This window comes from Podarcis cretensis (assembly GCF_951804945.1).
Source record: "Podarcis cretensis genome assembly, chromosome: 1".
Classification (NCBI taxonomy): domain Eukaryota; kingdom Metazoa; phylum Chordata; class Lepidosauria; order Squamata; family Lacertidae; genus Podarcis; species Podarcis cretensis.
In genome coordinates this window covers 109,994,617-110,014,703 of record NC_137170.1, presented here as the reverse complement: position 1 = coordinate 110,014,703, position 20,087 = coordinate 109,994,617, and the positions used below count along the sequence as shown (strand labels likewise).

The 20,087-nt window shown below is 39.9% G+C and overlaps 1 protein-coding gene across 3 annotated transcripts in view; it reads right to left on the bottom strand.

The window, feature by feature from the left end:
- The window catches only part of PSMD14 (proteasome 26S subunit, non-ATPase 14), a 62,951-nt gene that overhangs the window by 6,190 nt on the left and 36,674 nt on the right, over window positions 1-20,087 (bottom strand). For all 3 annotated transcript variants that reach the window (XM_079982619.1, XM_079982618.1, XM_079982620.1), the window contains 3 exons: window positions 5,836-5,943; window positions 2,970-3,044; window positions 485-610 (listed from right to left, as the gene is read on the bottom strand). In XM_079982619.1, coding sequence (XP_079838745.1) covers window positions 485-610; window positions 2,970-3,044; window positions 5,836-5,943 — 309 coding nt within the window. The remainder of the gene's footprint in view (window positions 1-484; window positions 611-2,969; window positions 3,045-5,835; window positions 5,944-20,087) is intronic.

Below are 20,087 nucleotides of genomic sequence, written 5' to 3'. Positions count from 1 at the left end.
AAAGGAAACACTCTTCAGGGCAGGGGCCTAACTTCTGATAGAGGGGGAGACAACCGGAGGATGGAAGGAAGTGGCACAACTAGCAAGGAACACGCAAGTATCATTGGATCTTGCTTCTGATGGGATAAGCCCTTCTCTTGCGCTAGGTTTGCAACATGTTTATATATATTATAAAGGCTAAGCCTGTCAATATTGTGCACTTTTCTACCTTTTTAAAAAAGAAAGCAGATGCCAGCAGGGCTGGCAATGTTATGCTCACTTCTTAGACACTTTTAATGTTCAACAATGCCATTTCAGTTTGGGGTTTTTGGCCCCCAATTCCAGTACTAAGTGCCCTGATTTTTATTCTTTGTTTTTTAAAGGATGAACAGCTATCCCACCAGTACATGTAGACTGGATATCTGAATCTGGAATTCCAAAGGCAAAAACAAGTCTGGGGCACCCACAGAATATCATCAGCTCAAGCAATGGCATACTGTGGTACCTTGTTGTAGTTCTTTGCTAATTCCAGCATTTCCTTCACTACTGTCTCGTTGAGTTTGCAGTGCTCACTGTAGTCTTGAAGGGTTAAACCTTCCATCCAACTCTTCTTATGTAAATTGAGCAACATCTGGTGAGGAAAGTCAACAAAGTATTACTGATTGTGGAAGTGCTTACTCTAGGTGAGAGCAGGAGTTTGGGTATTAGTAATTGTGGCCTCAGTTATGCAATAAACTTTGAACTGTGAAGAATCATGCAGATTTTCTATGTCTATCAGGATTTGAAGCAACACATGGCAAGAGACAGGAAAGTTTTTGGTGACGGAAAGTGCTTAGAACACTGCTGCCAAGTCTGAATTAACTGGGGCTATCACAGATCATTTTTCTGTTTTGTAAGTTGACTCCTCACCCCAGAGTTGAGTATCCATTGGAGATCATCTGATGAGAGAGAAATTGTTTGCTCTAAAAGATAATTGTAAAACTTGAACCCACCCTCACAGGGGGATTTATAAAGACCCAATTGAGTGCTAAAAATGGTTTGTGATCATGTGGTTTCAGGCATTCTGCCAGACTATCAGCTTCCAATACATAATTGGTGTCAGAATTGCAGAGGTCCGATTCCCAGTCATGAGAATGAAGTCATGAATGTGCAGAGAAGGACACTGGACTGAAATGGATGCCTGCACACTAGGTGAAGACTTCACATGTTAATGGAAATAGCCCTGAATCCTAAAATCTCTTCTTTGTCACACTTGGCAATTACTGTTCTCGCCTTTACAAAAGTGCTCGCAGTGTAATGAACAAAAATACAATCTCCTCAGGTTAGTTCTAAGGCCTAGACTCCAAAATGTAGAGCAGAGGGGGGGGGAAAAGGTTTTTCTGCAGGAACTAAGATCCAAAGGAACCATTCATTTGTACGTTTCTTAATGTCTTGAAAGCACAGGTCTATTACAGAAGGTCCAACACTAACACAAAAGTATTTCATTTCTCCTTTTTTAAATTTTTTGAATTGGCAAAGAGTTTGTCATCTGGTTCTTGCACACTTTTAATGAGGTGGTTCCAAGCAAGACAAAGGATAGATTCTGTTTGTCAATAAAACTATGTAACTGTAATGTTTGAATACAGCCTTTATTTAATTTCTATACCCTCCAATAACTAGCATGGGCATTACTTGACATAGAAAGAGGCTGTCTTAAAGGGCAGAATCTAGTTGGCACCCTGGTGCTTTTGATCCAGTAGATGCTTCTAATAACAGAACAAACCATTCCCTCCTGCAGTCCTCAGCATCCCCTTACACTGAAAATTGGCTCCAGAGAGCTGAGGGACTCTCTAGAACTTGGTGGAAGGGCAAATCAGCAAAAATCCCAGTCTCTTCTGTTTGTGAAAGCATCAATTGGATCAAAGCTCTTCTGTGACTGCAAGGGCACCAACTAGATTCTACTAAAAAACATTTACCGACAGTGATGAACAAGCCAAGTGGAATCTATTATTGCTGTCATACCATACAATAACATTCTGCATTTGGGGGAAATTAGTAGACTTTGTAAGGCAGAAAGGAAACTAGCAGTATATAGAAACCAGTATATAGAATTCTAGAACAACTTTTTTATTGTATCATTTGAAGCACAAAAAAGATTTTGGTTGTAATGAAACAACAACAACAAGAAAGTATGATGTACAACAAGGAATTATTAACTTGCCAGCAGTTATTCTTATGATCAGCTTTGAACGACTTAAGTGTGCCTCTCAATATTACCTCAGCAAGTTTAAGGAAAAATTCTAATTGGATCATACAAAACTTAAGTTTTCATGAAACAAGGACCTTGACATCATCATTCATGATTTTGTAAACCTGAGGACTGATTTTGGAATAGAGTTTACATATGACTGTCCTGAAAATTTCTTTGGAATATTCAGCCACTGCAGAATGTTACACCATGCCACTCACAGGTAGTGGAAGGCATAAATATATTCATTCTGTACTGTAGCAACTACACAATCTGCTTGTTTTCAAAGACAATTCAAGATACTGGTGGTAATCTATAAAAGTTCTACACCTTAGGGAATACCTCATTCTCTACATGCAGGACCAAAGAAATGGAAAATAGCATTTAGAAATATGTTGGTTTAAAAATAGCCACATTTCCTTCATCATTTAAACAAAGATGTTCCTAAATTATTGACTTAAGACAGACTGATTTTCACCAAAAACTTATTTAGCATTCACTAGTTAGGCATGCAGGTGCCTTCTGGAAGAAATGTAGAATTCCACAATGAAGTTCAGGCTGAGGTTCATTTGGGCAAGGTAATGCATTCACCATATGACATAAAGGGGCGGGGGGAGAATGACATAAATGACAACAAAAGATATTAGAAATTAAAATTCTTATCACAACACTGCAGCATGCTGTAAGTTAATTTAAGCCATTTGCAAGCAATTTTTTAAATAATACCCCAAACAATTGAAAATACGCTAGGAACAAAACTTACCTTCTGTTCTAGTTCATTCTTCCTGTAGTTGATGGTAATGGAGTAGTAATGTCTATTTAATCCATGAATTAACGCCTAGAACATTTAAAAGCAATAAATAAAATATATCTGATAATTTCTACTAAATACATGCAAGAATCTGATTAAAGTCTAGAAACATGGACTTGAGCTGTAATTTGAAAAACTTTCCTGAAAGTTGTTTAGGTTCCCATATCCAAAGCTGCCCAAATATATAGCCATCAATTACATATTTTGCTGTACTTTATATTTTGCTAGAAACGCATCCAAAATGAAACACACATTTCCAAAGGGTACAAGTAGGGGACTATAACTAGGCATAGAAGATGATTAATCCTTTTAGTAAGGATGTATCTGTCTAAGTTATACTCAGATCAGACCTACTGAAATTAATAGACCCAAAGTAGACATGTTCATTATTTTCAATGAGACAACCCTGAGTAGGACCAACATTGGATACAACTCCTATTCTGTCACCCAAAATTTTAATTTTGGTGCAGTTATGTAAAATACAATCTTAAAATGGCCTTAAGCAAAGCAGACAATTTTCACATGACAATAGTTAAACTTTTAACATGAGTATTTGTCTCAAATTGAAGTTAAATAAATGCATGTAACTGTTTCTGGCCAGGATCCAAAGTAATATCAGATCTGCACAAGGGAGAGCCACAGCCTCAACTGAGATTTGCTGTTTTTTGAAGGACAGAGGGTTTTCTGCCTGTTCTGGTGCCACAGTTTCTATCACTAAAAAGATAGAATCGCTTTTAGAAGCCAAACAGCAGCTTGTCTCTTTGACAGTAGGAGCTGCTACAACAAAATCCTATACGACAAGAGCTGTTATTCCACATGCAGACACATAACTATTTGAATTCTTGTTTCTTGGGAATGACACATATTAATGGATGGTAATTTAGAAGGAATGTTGGAATATACAAATTGTTAGGTTTGGGCTTGGAATAAAGAACCTGCAAAGGTTGGCAATTCTTTTAACAGCTGATCTGAGACCAAGGTATCACTGAACTCTTTAAAACAAAATAATAATGAAGCATGACACTTTGGGGTTTGCCGGAGAGGTCATTACATGCTGCCTTGAAAAGCCCAGTAATATATTCTCTAGAAACAGACAAGCACAGGCTTGCCCGCACCCAATCAAAAACATTAGTGGGTTCTTCTATACTCATTATGATTTGCAGTTTGCACAGATTCAAATTGAGTAATATACTTCCACCTTATTAAACAAGCATTCTTTGGTTTACTCAATATTTTATTAAGCTACTGCATTCATGCTACCAATATACGTTTTGAAGTCTGAGGAGTTTATGACTATGACTAGGTAGGAAGTCTCCAGGGTGAGAGAAAATGCTGGAGACTATGATTCCAACTCAACAGTGGTACTATGCTGTTTTCAAGGCAAGTTCAGTGTTTACAGCATATGTTGCTATTGGTGCTCCTGTAATTAATCTTTGGAGAAATAATTAAGGTTCTTTGTGGCAACTATCTGGGCCTTTTAAAATTCATTTTGAAAGAAAAAATAATATATATATATATATATTGAAATTATCGTCATTAGAGCATGAGAATGATAGCGACAAAGCATTAATCATTCATGAGGGAATGCTTGTTTAAGAAACAAGAAGCTTCCTGTATGGAGCTCTGTTTATATCCAACTCCAAGAACTGTAGTCTTAAATGCCAGATTATTCTTACAAGATAAAATAACATAGGGTGTTTGTTTTTATTTTTAAAAATTATATGCCTTACGACTACAAAAGTTCTCTAAGTGGTTTACTGTAGACAGTAAAAAAAATCAATAAAAAACCCCAAGATACATAAAAATTGCATGTAACTTGACTATTAAGCTTTTTACATGCACAACTTTGGATAGAATGAATTATCCCCTTTATCTTCTACCCGTGGTTAAAGAGAACATGGGAGGATGCCTGCAAACCCACGACTTGTATTTTGGATCACACTGCAAATAAAATCTCAGGTTATGAGGAAATATCCAAAAAGGCCTATTTTCTGAGGAGCTAAGATTGAAGTGCTAATGGAGGCAAGCTATAACCCCATAAGTACAGATTTGTTTAGCAGAGCTACTGAAGTCAGCAGAGATATTCCAAGCAATTAATTTGATGATTCAATGGAACTGCCCTTATGAACCCAGCACTTATATGAAAAACTAGGACCAACAGAAAGAGAGAACAGAAGAAGCATCAGTGTTTAAAACAAAACGATGTGGAAATAATTTATTCTAACACACACCTATAAAAATCTGATAAATCTGCATGTGATCTCTGGAAAAACAAGGGGCATGGCAGCCATAAAAATGAGTCACTATAGATCTTTATGCAAAATGAAATCTCTTAACTTTGGCTGTAATATTGCATCTCTATAGTAAGAGTCAGTATTTTATAAATGTAATTTATTGTATTTATAAGCCATTTCATATTCAAAATGCTCAAATCAGTGTATTATAAAATGAAATATAAAATTAACAAATGTTTAAAATACAGTTCAACAACTTACACAAAGGCTGGTGGCCTACAAAGCTGATATTAACAACCTAGGAATGCCTGGATAAACAAAAACAAACTGCAGTTGGTACCTATCTAATTTCAGGAGGAAGAATGTTCCATAAAGATGGAGTTTTATTGTTAAATACCCTGCTCCAAGTAATGATAGGACAAATATGAGAAACATGTGGGCCTTGTCTAATGACCTCAGTGATCAGATAGGGTTATGGAGGAAGATTACATTTACCAAAAAAAAGTGTATGTGTATGCAAATATTAATAATATGTATTATAAAAAAATATATATAGACACATATATACCAAATACTGAATTTACCTGGATAGATGGCTTGTTTAAGTGACCCAGATTTGAAGTTGTTTGTCTTGGTTCATGTCCCAAGACCATCATATTAGCATTGATCAATCTGAAAGCATCAATAACAACCTGTAAAAACAAGACGCCAAAGTCAATTCTTTGTAGAAAATACAAGCGATTGCACCAAGTAACAGTGGAGAAGTCACGATCAACTCACATCTGTTTTTGGCCTTTCTCCAGAAAATTATTTAATTATAATATTAATAAAAAAGAACCACCTGCTGTCTCTGCCATCAGCACACCAACTCGGTTGAGTATTGTAAAGTGACACCAATTACTACATTTTTGGGGCAGTTGAGAAAAAATAAATTAAGTTTTATACACTCTTATTTTGATGGCTTAAGTTTACACACACACACACACACACACACACAGTAACTTTAAAAACATGTTTGTCACCTACATCTTACCTAGTCAAATTGAATGACAGGGAAACTAAATCTGAAAGTGAGCACAAGCTAAGGGACCGTGTTTAAAGCCCAGTCCTGTCACATCAATTATACCACTGGAATACTTGAAATGACAACAAAATTATAGTCAGCAAGGAACTTTCCCCATGTATTCCCTTCTAGTCAGATGCTTTTTACTCCCTGCAAGTAGGAAAGAGGCTATAAACTGTCGGATGGATTATGACGACCTTGTCAGTGTCATGGCCAGGAGCAAAACCAAGCAAAACCAAAAAAGGGAAGGGAACAAAAATCAAGGTCACTTACAACTGCAAATATACAGTGGGCAACTTTCGGGGAGGTGTTTTTGTTTTGTTATTTACTTATTTTTTGTTTAATCCTGAAGAGCTCTCAAACCATAGCCATAAAGGCGACTCTTGATTTTGCCTATAGAGTCTTCAGAAAGGACCCGGTGGGTCAAAAACAGACACTGCAAATTCTGATGTGGGGCAACCAACACAAAGGACTACAATGCTAGAGACAAGTTGTTTTTCAATTTAGCCCTCAGTCCTTCAAGCTGATTTGCTTAGCAGTGATCCAACATTCCTTTTTCTCAAAGCAAAGAGAATCGGTGTAGTGCAGTGTGAGCTGAGAGTCTAAAACCCCCAGTTTATCTCAACTCAACTACCAGCTACATTTTCAGCTCTCCATCCATAGTAAGAGGATAATAACAGTAGCCTATTTTGCAGGATTATTTACTAGGAATGTGCAAAGCTTGTTGAAGGAAAGGAGCCTATTGCAGCTTTACAATTTTGTAGGAATAGCATGGCAAAAACCCACACTGAGCCTTAGGAAATGATACCAACAGACAATTGCATCAACACACAACCACACATCTCCACTAGGGGAAGGCCAGTGGCAAGTTAAATAGGATGTGCATGAGATCACAGGATGAGGAACCACTCAAAGGTTTTTAGGCTTCTTCCTAATGCAAATGTTTTCTGTGTGGAAGCAGCGCTTGAATCAGACTATGACTCCAAGCAAACATTAAGAGCACAGGAGAGAGGCAGCCAGGATTCATTCCTAAGAGGCCTCCCAAAATGTAGGAAAGCTGCATGGACCAAGGAGAATCAATGATTCAAAGGTTAGAATTACCAATGAGACCCCACAGAACTGAAATAAGCAGAGCTAAAAAGAAATCCAGAGATCAGCAAAACAAATCCAGAGGTTATCTTCTTTCAATCCCCAAGCTACAGAAGCTGTTCGGTTCTGCTCTTCAGCTGGGTACCAAAGGGCAGCAAACAAGAGTTTAAACTGTTTGGATCAGAGGGTGGAACAAACAACTTTTGGGTGATTACATATCCTTTATGCCTACATGGCAGAAGAGAGAAATAACAAATGCAAGAGTATATTGTTGGAATATTATGTGATGCAAGTCATTCTTCATTGTAAGCACTGCCATAAGGCCAATGAGTAACAAACACAGCTACAAATAGGAATTTTCCTACGGCACTGTAAGCATCAACTATAGATTCTATTGTTCAGAAAATTAAAAGCATAAATTGTACTCCTGAACCAAAGTTTTTTTAAGCACTTGCTAATGAATGACACATCAAATGTTTAAGTCCTGTCTAATTAACAAAGCTCTCATCATCATGAAGTTAGAGAAAAAGAGATGCTGAAGAACCCTTCTCCCACATTTCAGCTCGCAACCTGCATAGCTTAATGTGGTTGCTGGAGGACTTACAAAGGGTGGCAACCCTGCTGGCTGATATTAACTCAAAAGGGGACATCTGTAGCTCACTGGCAGAACACCAGTTTGTAGGCAAAGGGTCCCAGATTCAATCCTTGGCATCTCTAGGTAAGACTACAAAAAACTGCCTGAAACCCTGGGCCACTGGAGGTCTGTGTAGACAATATTAAATTAGATGGATCTTTGATGTGACTCAGATTTAGGCAACTACCTGTGTCCTTATACAAACAGCAAACCATCAAAGGCATAAAGTTTGGGGAATTAGTTCTATAAGAAAAAGTCGCCAAACAGTATGGGACAAAGGTGTCTTACATTTTTTTTAGAACTTGCATTAAATGAATGAAAACTCAGGAGTTAGTAGGTAGATTTACACCACGCTTAGCCCCCTGCTGTTTCTTTTTTTTTTTAATAATTTTTATTAACAGTTTTGTTTAAAATTACAATGCCAATAAACAATACAATATAATATCTCTTAACATAATTCTCTTCACTTCTTTGGACTCCCTCACATCTCCCGCTCCTGCGTTCCTGTTTATAAAATTTTTCCAGCAAATTTATCCCCTTATTTTTATTCTTATTATCTACTTTTCCAATGTTATATCTCTTATTTTAACTATCCTTTATTCAAATCTTAAAGAATTTAAATATAACCTACAACTTTTTATCCTTTCTTAAATTTAGCTTATCTTCATAATTCACTTCATCTAGCTTAATGGTGCCAAGTTGTTTATACTCTCGCATCCTTCTTAACATTCATACAATTTACAATATTTTTGTAGATAATTCTTGAATTTCTTCCAGTCTTCTTCCACCATCTCTTCTCCCAGGTCTCGGATTCTGCCAGTCATCTCAGCCAGTTCCATATAGTCTATCAGTTGCATCTGCCATTCTTCCAGTGTGGGTAGATCTTGAGTTTTCCAGTGCCTAGCGACAAGTATCCTTGCTGCTGTTGTTGCATACATAAAAAATGTTCGGTCCTTCTTTAACACGTTCTGGCCGACAATACCCAAAAGGAAGGCCTCTGGTTTCTTAGGGAAGGTATACTTAAATACCTTTTTCAGCTCATTATATATCATTTCCCAGAAAGCCTTCACTCTAGGGCAAGTCCACCAGAGGTGCAAGAATGTTCCTTCATTTTCTTTACATTTCCAACATTTATTATCAGACAAGTGGTATATTTTTGCGAGTTTGACTGGGGTCATGTACCATCTATATATCATTTTCATAACATTTTCTTTCAAAGCATTACATGCAGTAAAATTCAGCCCAGTAGTCCACAACCTCTCCCAGTCCTCAAACATAATATTAGATCCAATGTCTTGTGCCCACTTTATCATCGCCGATTTAACCGTTTCATCTTGTGTATTCCACTTCAACAGCAAGTTATACATTTTTGAGAGTACCTTAGTCTTGGGCTCTAACAGTTCCGTTTCTAGCTTCGATTTTTCCACCTGGAATCCTAACTTTTTATCAAGTTTGAAAACTTCTTTAATCTGGGCGTAGTGTAACCAATCTCGCACTTTGTCTTTCATTTTCTCCTGACTCTGCAATTTCCAATTATCTCCATCTTTTTCTAATATATCTTTTTAATAATATTTCTAATATTATTATTAGCCCCCTGCTGTTTTTTGAAAGGGGTTAGCACTATCCTGCACCCCAACCCCAATAGCTTAGTACCACGCCATTTCTTTTGGGTAGTCTGCAAAAAAGAACTATTATTTGCACATTAGTACCACAGAGTAACTGAAGTTGTCCAATGTAAGATGTAACTGAAGGCAAAAATATTTGGTGGGGTTTCTTGGGGGGGGGGGCAGAGATACCTGCACATTCCTTCTATCCTTATGATTATCTGGCCTAATTAAAACCCCAAGCGCATATGTACCAAGAGGTTGGGACCCAGGGTAGGGTGGGGTGCTTAACAGCTCAGGAGGGGGCATTTTCAGTATTAGCCCCTAAGTTGTGGAATTCCCTCCCCACAGAGGTACATCTGGCAATTTCACTACCGTATTTTTCGCCCTATAGGACGCAATTTTTCCCCTCCAAAAATGAAGGGGAAATGTGGGTGCGTCCTATGGGGCGAATACAGGCTTTCGCTGAAGCCTGGGGAGCGAGAAGCTCTGCGCAACCCTCCGGAGCCTGGCGCGAAGCCGCGCCGGCCTCCGGAGGGTTGCGCAGAGCTGCCTGTGCTCCCGGGCTCCGTGCAGCTCTGCACGACCCTCCGGAGCCCAGCGCCAAGCCGCGCCGGCCTCCGGAGGGTTGCGCAGAGCTGCCTGCGCTCCCGGGGTCCACACAGCTCTGCACGACCCTCCGGAGGCCGGCACCAAGCCGTGCCAGCCTCCGGAGGGTCGCACAGAGCTGCCTGTGCTCCCGGGCTCCGTGCAGCTCTGCACGACCCTCCGGAGCCCGGCGCCAAGCCGCGCCGGCCTCCGGAGGGTCGCGCAGAGCTGCCTGCGCTCCCGGGGTCTGCCCAGCTCTGCGCGACCCTCCGGAGCCCGGCGCCAAGCCGCGCTGGCCTCCGGAGGGTCGCACAGAGCTGCCTGCCCTCCCGGGGTCCGCGCAGCTCTGAGCATCGCTCCGGAGCCCGGCGCCAAGCCGCGCCGGCCTCCGGAGGGTCGCGCAGAGGTGCCTGCACTCCCGGGGTCCGCGCAGCTCTGCCAAGCTGCGCCGGGCTCCGGAGGGTTGCGCAGAGCTGCCTGCATTAGGAAGCCTCAGCACGCCCGGGCTTCGCACAGCTGTCCACAATCCTGGGGAGACCGGCGCAGCTCCCTAGGCTTGCGGATAGCAGGCTCTTCTGGGGGCTGGGGAAGCTCAGGCTTACCCTGCGCCAGCCCCGTGCCTGGGGGGGGAAATAAATTTTTTTCTTTATTCCCCCCCCCAAAAAAAACTAGGTGCGTCCTATAGGGCGGTGCGTCCTATGGGGCGAAAAATACGGTATACAGTTTCCAATGTATGCAAAAAATGTACCTCTTATCCTGGCCTTTGACACCCAAGATTAAGTTAAGTACTTAATTCATTCCGGAGGTCCGTTCTTAACCTGAAACTGTTCTTAACCTGAAGACCACTTTAGCTAATGGGGGCCTCCCGCTACTGGCGTGCAGGCACCGCACAATTTCTGTTCTCATTCTGAGGCAAAGTTCTTAACCCGAGGTACTATTTCTGGGTTAGCGGAGTCTGTAACCTGAAGCGTATGTAACCTGAAGCGTATGTAATGCGAGGTACCACTGTATATTTATATTTAGGACCCACTCTATCCTTGTGACTAATGGTTTAAAACTGTTTTTAACACTGTATTTTAAATGGTTGTAACCCACTTGTGTCTTATGGTGAAGGATGGGTCATAAGTTAAACAAACCACCACCGCCAACAGCCTTGTGGCTGTTGCTTCTCAGACACTATTCCTTTTCCAGCTCTTATCTCCTGTACTATCAGAGCTGATCAACTGACAAGGAAGGAAATAAAGTCACAGCTGACACTGTGGAGACACTGGCCATGTACCCCTCTGATAAATTGTGTGTGTGTGTGTGTGTGTGTGTGTGTGTGTGTGTAGCAGTTGCTAGTACCCCTGTCCCTGTTATGCATGCAGTAGAAAAATGATGGAAAGATGATCTCCCTGTGAAAAGTCATTCCCATGCCTAGATTTCCCTTCCTAGATTGAGGCAACTGTATGACACCGTTACAGCAACTACAAAAGCTTAGTATTTTAAAGATCGGCGCCAGCTTTTAAATTTGTTATAAATCTAGTATTTTTTATGTAACGTTGGTTTCTTATCAGTTTCCCAAACTCTTGAAGCAGCATTTGAACCAGATGTTTTAATTTATGAACACCTGCAAATGCCCAACCACAGCAAAAAAGGGAGTATAAATAAAAAGTAAGTAAAAACATAACTAAATATTCTACACTGCAGTCCTCTAGAGGCTTACTTGATAGGAAACAACACAAATAAAGAATTTACACTGAGGATAAAGATACAATTACTTGGCAGTGTATCAGATTCAAAAGGTGCTTCATATTTTAGAGTACTAACACTTACACTCCTAGAATGGATTCTGACTGCTCCACTAGAAAACATGGAAGCCATCCAAGACTGCAATGGCGTTTTCTAACAAAATTGCTTCTACTTGTATTTGAGCTCCATATGCACTTTTCAAAATCGCTTGCTGCAAACGATGCTGAATCAATGGCCAAGCATCAGGTTTTACAACTGTGTTATGATTACAGCGGCCCAGTTTTACAAGGTCATATTTGGGCAATGTTTATGGAAATGCCTTTAGCCATCTAGTGGTTTGTGGTGGAACTATACAAGCACAAATGCTTTGGGAACCCTGGACATTCATCCAATAGCTTTGTTTCAAATCAATTTCCATGCTGCTCCTCGAACAGAGGCAATTCTATGTCTCTGATAATCACCAGTGGTCTGCCTATTTGACTGTGCTGTTGATCAGTGCTCAGATATATGTCCCTGGAGAAAATTATACAGTGGTACCCTGGGTTACAGATGCTTCGGGTTACAAACTCTGCTAAGCAGGAAGCAGTTGCTCCAGGTTAAGAACTTTCCCCAGGATAAGAACGGAAATCGCACGCCAGCGGCGCAGCAGCAGCAGGAGGCCTCATTAGCGAAAGCATGCCTCAGGTTAAGAACAGTTTCAGGTTAAGAAAGGACCTCCGGAACGAATTAAGTTCTTAACCCGAGGTACCACTGTACTGGCTTTTATGCCTAGGCACAGCAATTGCATAAGGGCATCTGATTTTGAATTAAGAAAGTCATTTCTAATAAACTACTGGACAAAAATATGACTTGAGTGACATTTTGCTTCTACTTAACAGCATCATTACAACCAATGAGAAAAAGAATATTTTAACTACACCAAGATTAAAGGAATTCACTGTGATCACTATAGCAACTGTCTTAAGGAAAACTAACATGCTCAACAACCTGCAACCTAAAATTAGATCTGGGATGCAATAAAAAAGCATAAATGCAGCAACACACCCTACATTTTGATTTCTATGCAATCTTATAATTGCTTTTTTGCGCAGCAAGAACAAACGAGTCCCTTCTTTAGATAATCGTATCAAAATAAATAGGCTCATTAATGTCCAGTGCACTAATGAGCAGTGGATGAAGGAGGTGTTAATTATGCTACAGTAAGATTCAGGGATAAAGCCCTGGTGAGCACTTGCGATATATGCAGTAGCTCAAGCCTTCTTTAGGTTTGTGTACTTTGAATTTCATTGTGATGCGGTGACAGCAGTGCAGTCACCTTAAATTTAGCAGCGGAAACTTTGTGGACACAGTAGTTGGAACGCCAATATCACAAGGGTCAATTCAAGAGGAAATAAATTGATATATCGCTTCCGTTTTTGCAAGGACTTGAGAGTTCTTTAGACCTCTAAATTTCTTCTGACCATGACAATGCATAATTGCATTAAAATGCAGCCTAAAGGCTTACATGACAATTACCTCTCCCTAAGAAGGGGGAATAAAGAGCTCTGTGTAACAGCAAAGTGAAAAAAAAGTATACAGATCAAGGTGGCTTTTTGTTATTACATGTTGTCCTATACAGCAATTCTTTTCACCAACTGGACGATTTAATCCTGCCTAGTGCAAGTGCCTTGAGACTTTGCAGAGGTCACTTCAACAGTAGACAGCTTATAACAAAACCATTAGCGGTTTGGCTAGCTTAAGGAAACCTCTTCCTTTCCTTTTTTTTGTTTATTATCACTGCATGAATCTGCAGCATATGATAGTTTATAATTTCTCAGGCTTGTTAAATTCATGTTAAAGGTCTGTTTTCTTGTTGAATAAATTTTGTTCATATAATGCTGCCTATTTCATACAGTGAGTCTTTAATAGCACCTTTGGTCTATGCGCAACTCACAGATCAAAACAGAGGACTAAAATAGGGGTTGATGATGCTATTTACATGTGTGATTCCTGCTGTCTTCTTGTTAGTAGCTTTAATATAATAGAAGACCTTGTCTGTTTTGTAATTAACACATCTTTACTGGAGAGATATTTGGAAGTGATTGCTGTGAATATACTGGTTAGTAAAATAAACACAATCACACACCACTTTCTGTTATCAGACAAATTTGTGAATTGTACACATTATACTCCAGATCAACAAACTGTGATATAACAGCCAAGTAGAAGACACATTTATATAACCTTATATTTTTTTCTGAATATGTGTATTCATTCTGACCTTGCAAATATAATTAGTTTGTGGGATGCATGGAATTCAGTACCATGTTTAGTAATTGCAATGTTTAGAAATAGATAATAAATATTTTGAAGCTGCCAATACAAATTAAAAACTGTACCTATGTATACATCTGTGTTGGTTTTAAAATTGTATGAAAAACAGCTACATTCCATATTTGTATCAACGGCTGTCCTCTGATCAAAGGTCCATGATACTGCTTGTTTTGTCAAAATCTAGCATTCAACTGAATTTCCATCTAAACACATTTTATCCAAATCATGAAATAATCCATTTAACAAGCTATCATCCTAATAAGTTCTTTCAGTATGATTAATTATAGACCAGTAAAGGGAATATTTTTACTACTTTTTGAAATCTATTTTCTAATATATTGTTGTGTTTTTAAGAATCCAAGACCTTCCAGTGGAATTATAGCTTTTACAAGTGTTTATATACTTGAAGGTATTTTTTAAAAAATAAAAAAACTTTTTAAAATATCTATACACAATCAGAGGTAACAACATTTCAGGGGGAGGGCATGCTACAAATACAGATTTAACATCTAAGGTGATTAACTGCAATCAGTTAATTCAGTTCAGTTACTCAGAAAAGAAGCTATTTCTGGCATATATTTCCAGCAAAAAACCCAACAACCCCCCACTAAACCCTACGACATACAGAAGCTCTTTCAAAAATGTATTGTGTTGCAATTCAGTCATCTAGCTATTGTTCATGCCATAGTTTTATGAAGAAACATAATAATGCATAAGAAATTCTTTGCAAAGGATATAATGTAGCTATGCTAGGTGCAGAAGAAGTAATGTCCCATCTAAAATCTCTTTTATCACCTGCAACTGACCTGTTATCAACTGCTTAGTTGGTTTCTAAATTCTTTAAAAATTAAATGGAACACATGACCCTTGAAGCGCAGCTGAGGTTTATGACCATTTCGTTATTTATGCTGCCATGCACACTCAGACAACCACAACTGAAGAACATCTTTGGTCCCCTGTAAGCCCACAGCATAAAAAATTCAGAGAAATCTTACTTTTTATGCCATTTCCAATGAAAAGCACTAAGAACAGAAACTGACTCATGCCAAATGCATATCACTGAATTGCTGTGATTGTGAGTTTGAGGTCTGCTACATGGAAATTATTTATAAAAATGTCAATTTTAGCTCTGGAAAAGAGATTCCTAGGAGTATGCACATTTTATTTCTTTATCCTTGGAGAATTTGTTTGCTTTGGGTCAGGTCTACTATGCAACCTGAATACCCATACTGGGAGGGGAGACAGCTACAGAATAATACATTTATCTTGACAAGCAAAGGCATGCATCTCTAAGCCACAAACAGAAAAACCGCAAGTTTCAAGGCTATTTGCCTTAATGAAGATAGATGGATTATTCTACATCCACCATGGTAAAAGGCATTTAAAAATTAATACTTTTAAACAAAAAGTCTACTTGGAACTTTTTGGTTTAGGGCAGGGAAATAAACTGAAATAACCCTTTGAATTTAAGTAAGCTAGCACTACCGTCTTATCTAAAGCACAGCACTAATTGAGTACCACTGCATTAAAGAAAACTATTCAGCATACAAAAATTGCATTTGTTAAGTAAGGTATTTCTTTTTCAGCTCCTAGAAGACAAACACACATCTCATCTTCACATACTAAAAGATGAAATAAAAGAACCTTTAAAAATTCTTAGATGTGTATTATACATACGTTAAAAGATAACAGGAAAGAAGATAAAACTGGTACTGGAATGCAATTTGCTACTAATGGTCAGTTTAGGAAACCCACATTGAGACTACAAAGATGATCAACCAAACCATGGAATCACTGTTTGGAGGAACATAAATGAGCCCCAGTTGCATGCACTTCCTCATTCCCCTCCTAATCACACAAGACTTCCCTTCCCCTTTTCCCAGTCTACTCACGTATGGTTTCCCCCATTACCTACTTAGCACTAACCAAAGTTTGTCACAATGTCTGAATTAGCTAACTGATAAGTGCTTGCCTTCCAAAAGGAGAATCAGAAACACGCCAACAGATTTCTGAAACTGATTCCCAAACTTTGCATATTCAGAACGTGGAGAAATATGGACTGTACTAAACAGGGGGGGAAAGCCACACGTCATATGGGATGGGGTGAGGAGCCTATGTGTGAATCCATGGCTTATTCGTGATCCTCCAAACTATGGTTTGATTACTTGAATTAAGCCACTTGTTAGATGTAGTTCTGTAAATTGTGCAAATGCCCTTGGTACATGTCTGAGGTTTATTATCATAAACAAGGTTTGTGAAGTTGGCACTTTCTAACAAGGCGTAAGCCAGCAGTTCTAATTTTCCCCCTCTATGGACGACTTTAAAATTGCTAGTGTCTCTGCTGACCACTTAATAAAATGAGCTTATCTCTTCAGTGTCAGCATCAGTATCAATACCAATGCCATATTATGAAAACCACAGGCCCTAAGCCAGGATGCTGAGAAAGGCCACTTTAACTGATTTTTCAAAGGGAAAAATTAATAGGCTGCACCACCACCATATTATGAAAATCTTAGGTCCATGCTAGGGCCTTGTTAGCCTGTTCGATAATCCAGCCCTAATCAAAACAGTCTTGATTATCCATCATCTGTGGGGCAGGGGAGAGAATCTATCAAGTGCAGAGCTAGAGTCAGAAATTCTTGACGATTCCAAAACCTTTCCATGGATCACCTGAATGGAGTTCTGGGAGAAACAGTAATCTAGCTGAGAATATCTCGTCAAAGCTAACATTTAGGTTACGTCACTTGTGCATGTGTATTTCACAATACACACACACACACACACACACACACACAATATACATTGTTTCATGTGCAAAGTGAACTAGCATCACAACCTGTATCAGCTTCTATGCCACAGAATCATAGAATTGTAGAGTTGAAAGGGACCTAGAGGGTCATCTAGTCCAAATCCCTGCAATACAGGAATCTCAACTAAAGCATCCATGACAGATGGGCATCCAACCTCTGCCTAAAAACCTCCGAGGAAGGAGAGTCCACAACCTCCTGAGGGAGTCCATTCCACTGCCGAACAGCTCTTACTGTCAGAAAGTTCTTCCTGATGTTTAGTCAGAATCCATTGGTTTGGGTCCTACTCTCCTAAGCCTGAGAAAATAAGCTTGCTCCATCTTCCATGTGGCAGCCCTTATGATATTTGAAGATGGCTATCATATCTTCTGTCTCCTCTCTTCCAGGCTCAACATACCCAGATCCTTCAACCATTCCTCATAAGGCTTTGCTTCCAATCCCTTGATCATCTTTGTTGCCCTTCTCTGCAGCACATGTCCCAGTTTGTCAACATCCTTCTTAAACTCTGGCACCCAGAACTGGACACAGTTCTCCAAGTGTGGTCTGACCATGGCAGAATAGAGTGGCATTAAAACCACTCAATCTGGTGAGAGCAACTGCTCATTTCTGGAAGTGTTTCCAAGGGCTAATTTTACCTTTACCTACTCATGTGTTTAAGATTTGTGAGGTTAAGAGAAAAAAATGTTCAGACGTAAGTTGCTGTATTACTGAAATTAGCTTTAATGTATGTCAGAAATGTGCCTTAAGCATACAATCTATATAACTGCTCAAAGATGGTAGTCTAGCATGCTGATATTACAAAGACTAATGTCTTTGGCAAGCTTTGTACTCCTTCCTTAAAAACACTCTGAAATATAATGGAGGGTGGGGAAAAGCGAGACACGAGTCAGTACTAGAGTTGAGGATTTGTGATATGACTGAAAAGAGAGCTTACGAGTTAGGCTTCAGATCCAAGTTGTCAACTTGACAGAACTGAAGTTGCATTTAGAAGCAGCCAAAGATCTGTGCCAAAGTCATCTTCTTGCATTACAGAAGATCTGAATGTGTCAGTCACACAGCCCACAGTAATGCAGAAAGGCCAGAGAAATCAACATTAAGTTTTCTTGATTTTGTTGGCATTTCTCTCAACCAATTCACTAAGCTCTCCGTATTTGTCCAAATAAGCCAGTTAGACAGAAGACAGGTAAGAATAAAATGCTTAAGAAAGGGCACTATTCAGTGTATAGATTAACACTCTGCATGTAAACACTCCTAAGCTGTGAAGCAATTTACATACAGGAAAGCACTGTGGATGAATCTACAACAATCTCACCAAAACAAATTACATCATGAAGAAACTTATTGCATGCTACAATATAGCAGACACAATTTTAAACAAACAAACAAACAAACAAACAAACAAACAAACAAGCAAACAAAAACTCTTAAAAACTAGAACCTGAAAAAGCACAAAATATGACAGGAAAGCAGGATTTAGAAGTATTAGCAAATGTACTGTGAGATAGGGGAAAGATAGCCCTGCGGCATCATTTGAGAGCAAAAGAAAAGAACTATAGGGTCAGGTACAGTGCACTGAAAAGATCAGAAACCACTAGCAGGGAACAGTGAGAAAGAGGAAGCAGTGGGGGGGAGCACAAAACGCAAAAATAAAAGAGGGGGCAGCACTAGTTGAATGGTTCAGAGTGCACAGTGGCGACCCACGATGGCTGCTTTCAGGCAAAACTGTCTGCAGCTCTTCAAGCCTTGGTACAGGCCCCCTGGAAAGGCTACTTTCCTAAACCCACTATTGCTTCTTCCCTGCCTCCAGACAGGAACAACTTACTGCACTGTGGCAAACACTGCTATAAATTATGTTCTGCTACAAGAAATAACAGTGAAGCTGATAATGCTTACCCCTCTGACTGAACTGTAGCCATCAAAAGACAACCTTAAGCTACTTCTGGAAGATCCTCAGCCACTGGATTACAGGAAGTCTCCAGGGGGACAGTCAGTTCCATAACCAGGGAACAGCAAACAAGATCACTTACCTGCGCATCCTTTGCAACTGGAACTTGGCACAAAGATGGCAGAGTTTTGAAGGCACTCTAAGGTTGATGCCAGGGAGGAGGGCGGGAATTGTGAGGAAGGGCTCTTGCTTCTACAGCACATTGCTCATGGCTTTCTGAAACTAGAATCTGCCCTCTGACTTTTGCTATGGCAACATTTAGGGAACCAATGCAAATTTTGTAGCAGTGACATAAAGTGCACCTAGTCGCCTTGCCAAGCAAGAGGTGGGCTGCCCCATCTGTACAAACTGAAGGCAGAATGGATTGCAGTGGCCGGGTCCTATCTAGCTCACAAGGACACAGCCCTTTCAACAGATGGAACTCATTGTAAGAATACCTGGCCAGCGCTAGCAGTAGATGCAGAACCAAAATCACTCCATGACAACCAACCGGAGGAGGGAACTATTTATGGTGGGAGTCCAAACCTCCCACAGAGTACAAGATTTGCCAGCCATTGTTAGTTCTTCAGCTCAGGATTTTGATTCGGAGGGCTCACCCATATTCAGCTTTCAATCATGGTTCGCCCATGAGTTGGCACTTGGATGAAAAAAAGGAGGTGTCATTTCCTACGACAGCACAAGAATGTTTCTCTGTATGTTGCCATCCCATTAAGTCTTTCCCTCACCCCTCTCTATGTCTTGTACAATTACCTCTATAGCTAAGTGGATCAAGGCCCAAAGTGCAGTATCAGCATCATGTATATGGGGCCAACATTCTGAAAATGCAGGAGAAGGGGACAGCAGGGAGCATGTGGGGATCAAATAAGAGGCAGCTGCAAGCGACACCCATCTCTGCTCCCCCAAAGCAGCCATTGCTGCCTGGACTGCTTGAAATAAAAAGAAAAGTCTGTCGGGGGGGAACTACCTGGTCCTAGTTCCCAGCAACTGCTATCTGGGTTGGGACAAATAAAGAAAGGAATGGGCCAGTCTAGTGGGGTAATTCTGAAGGGGAGGCACTGGGGG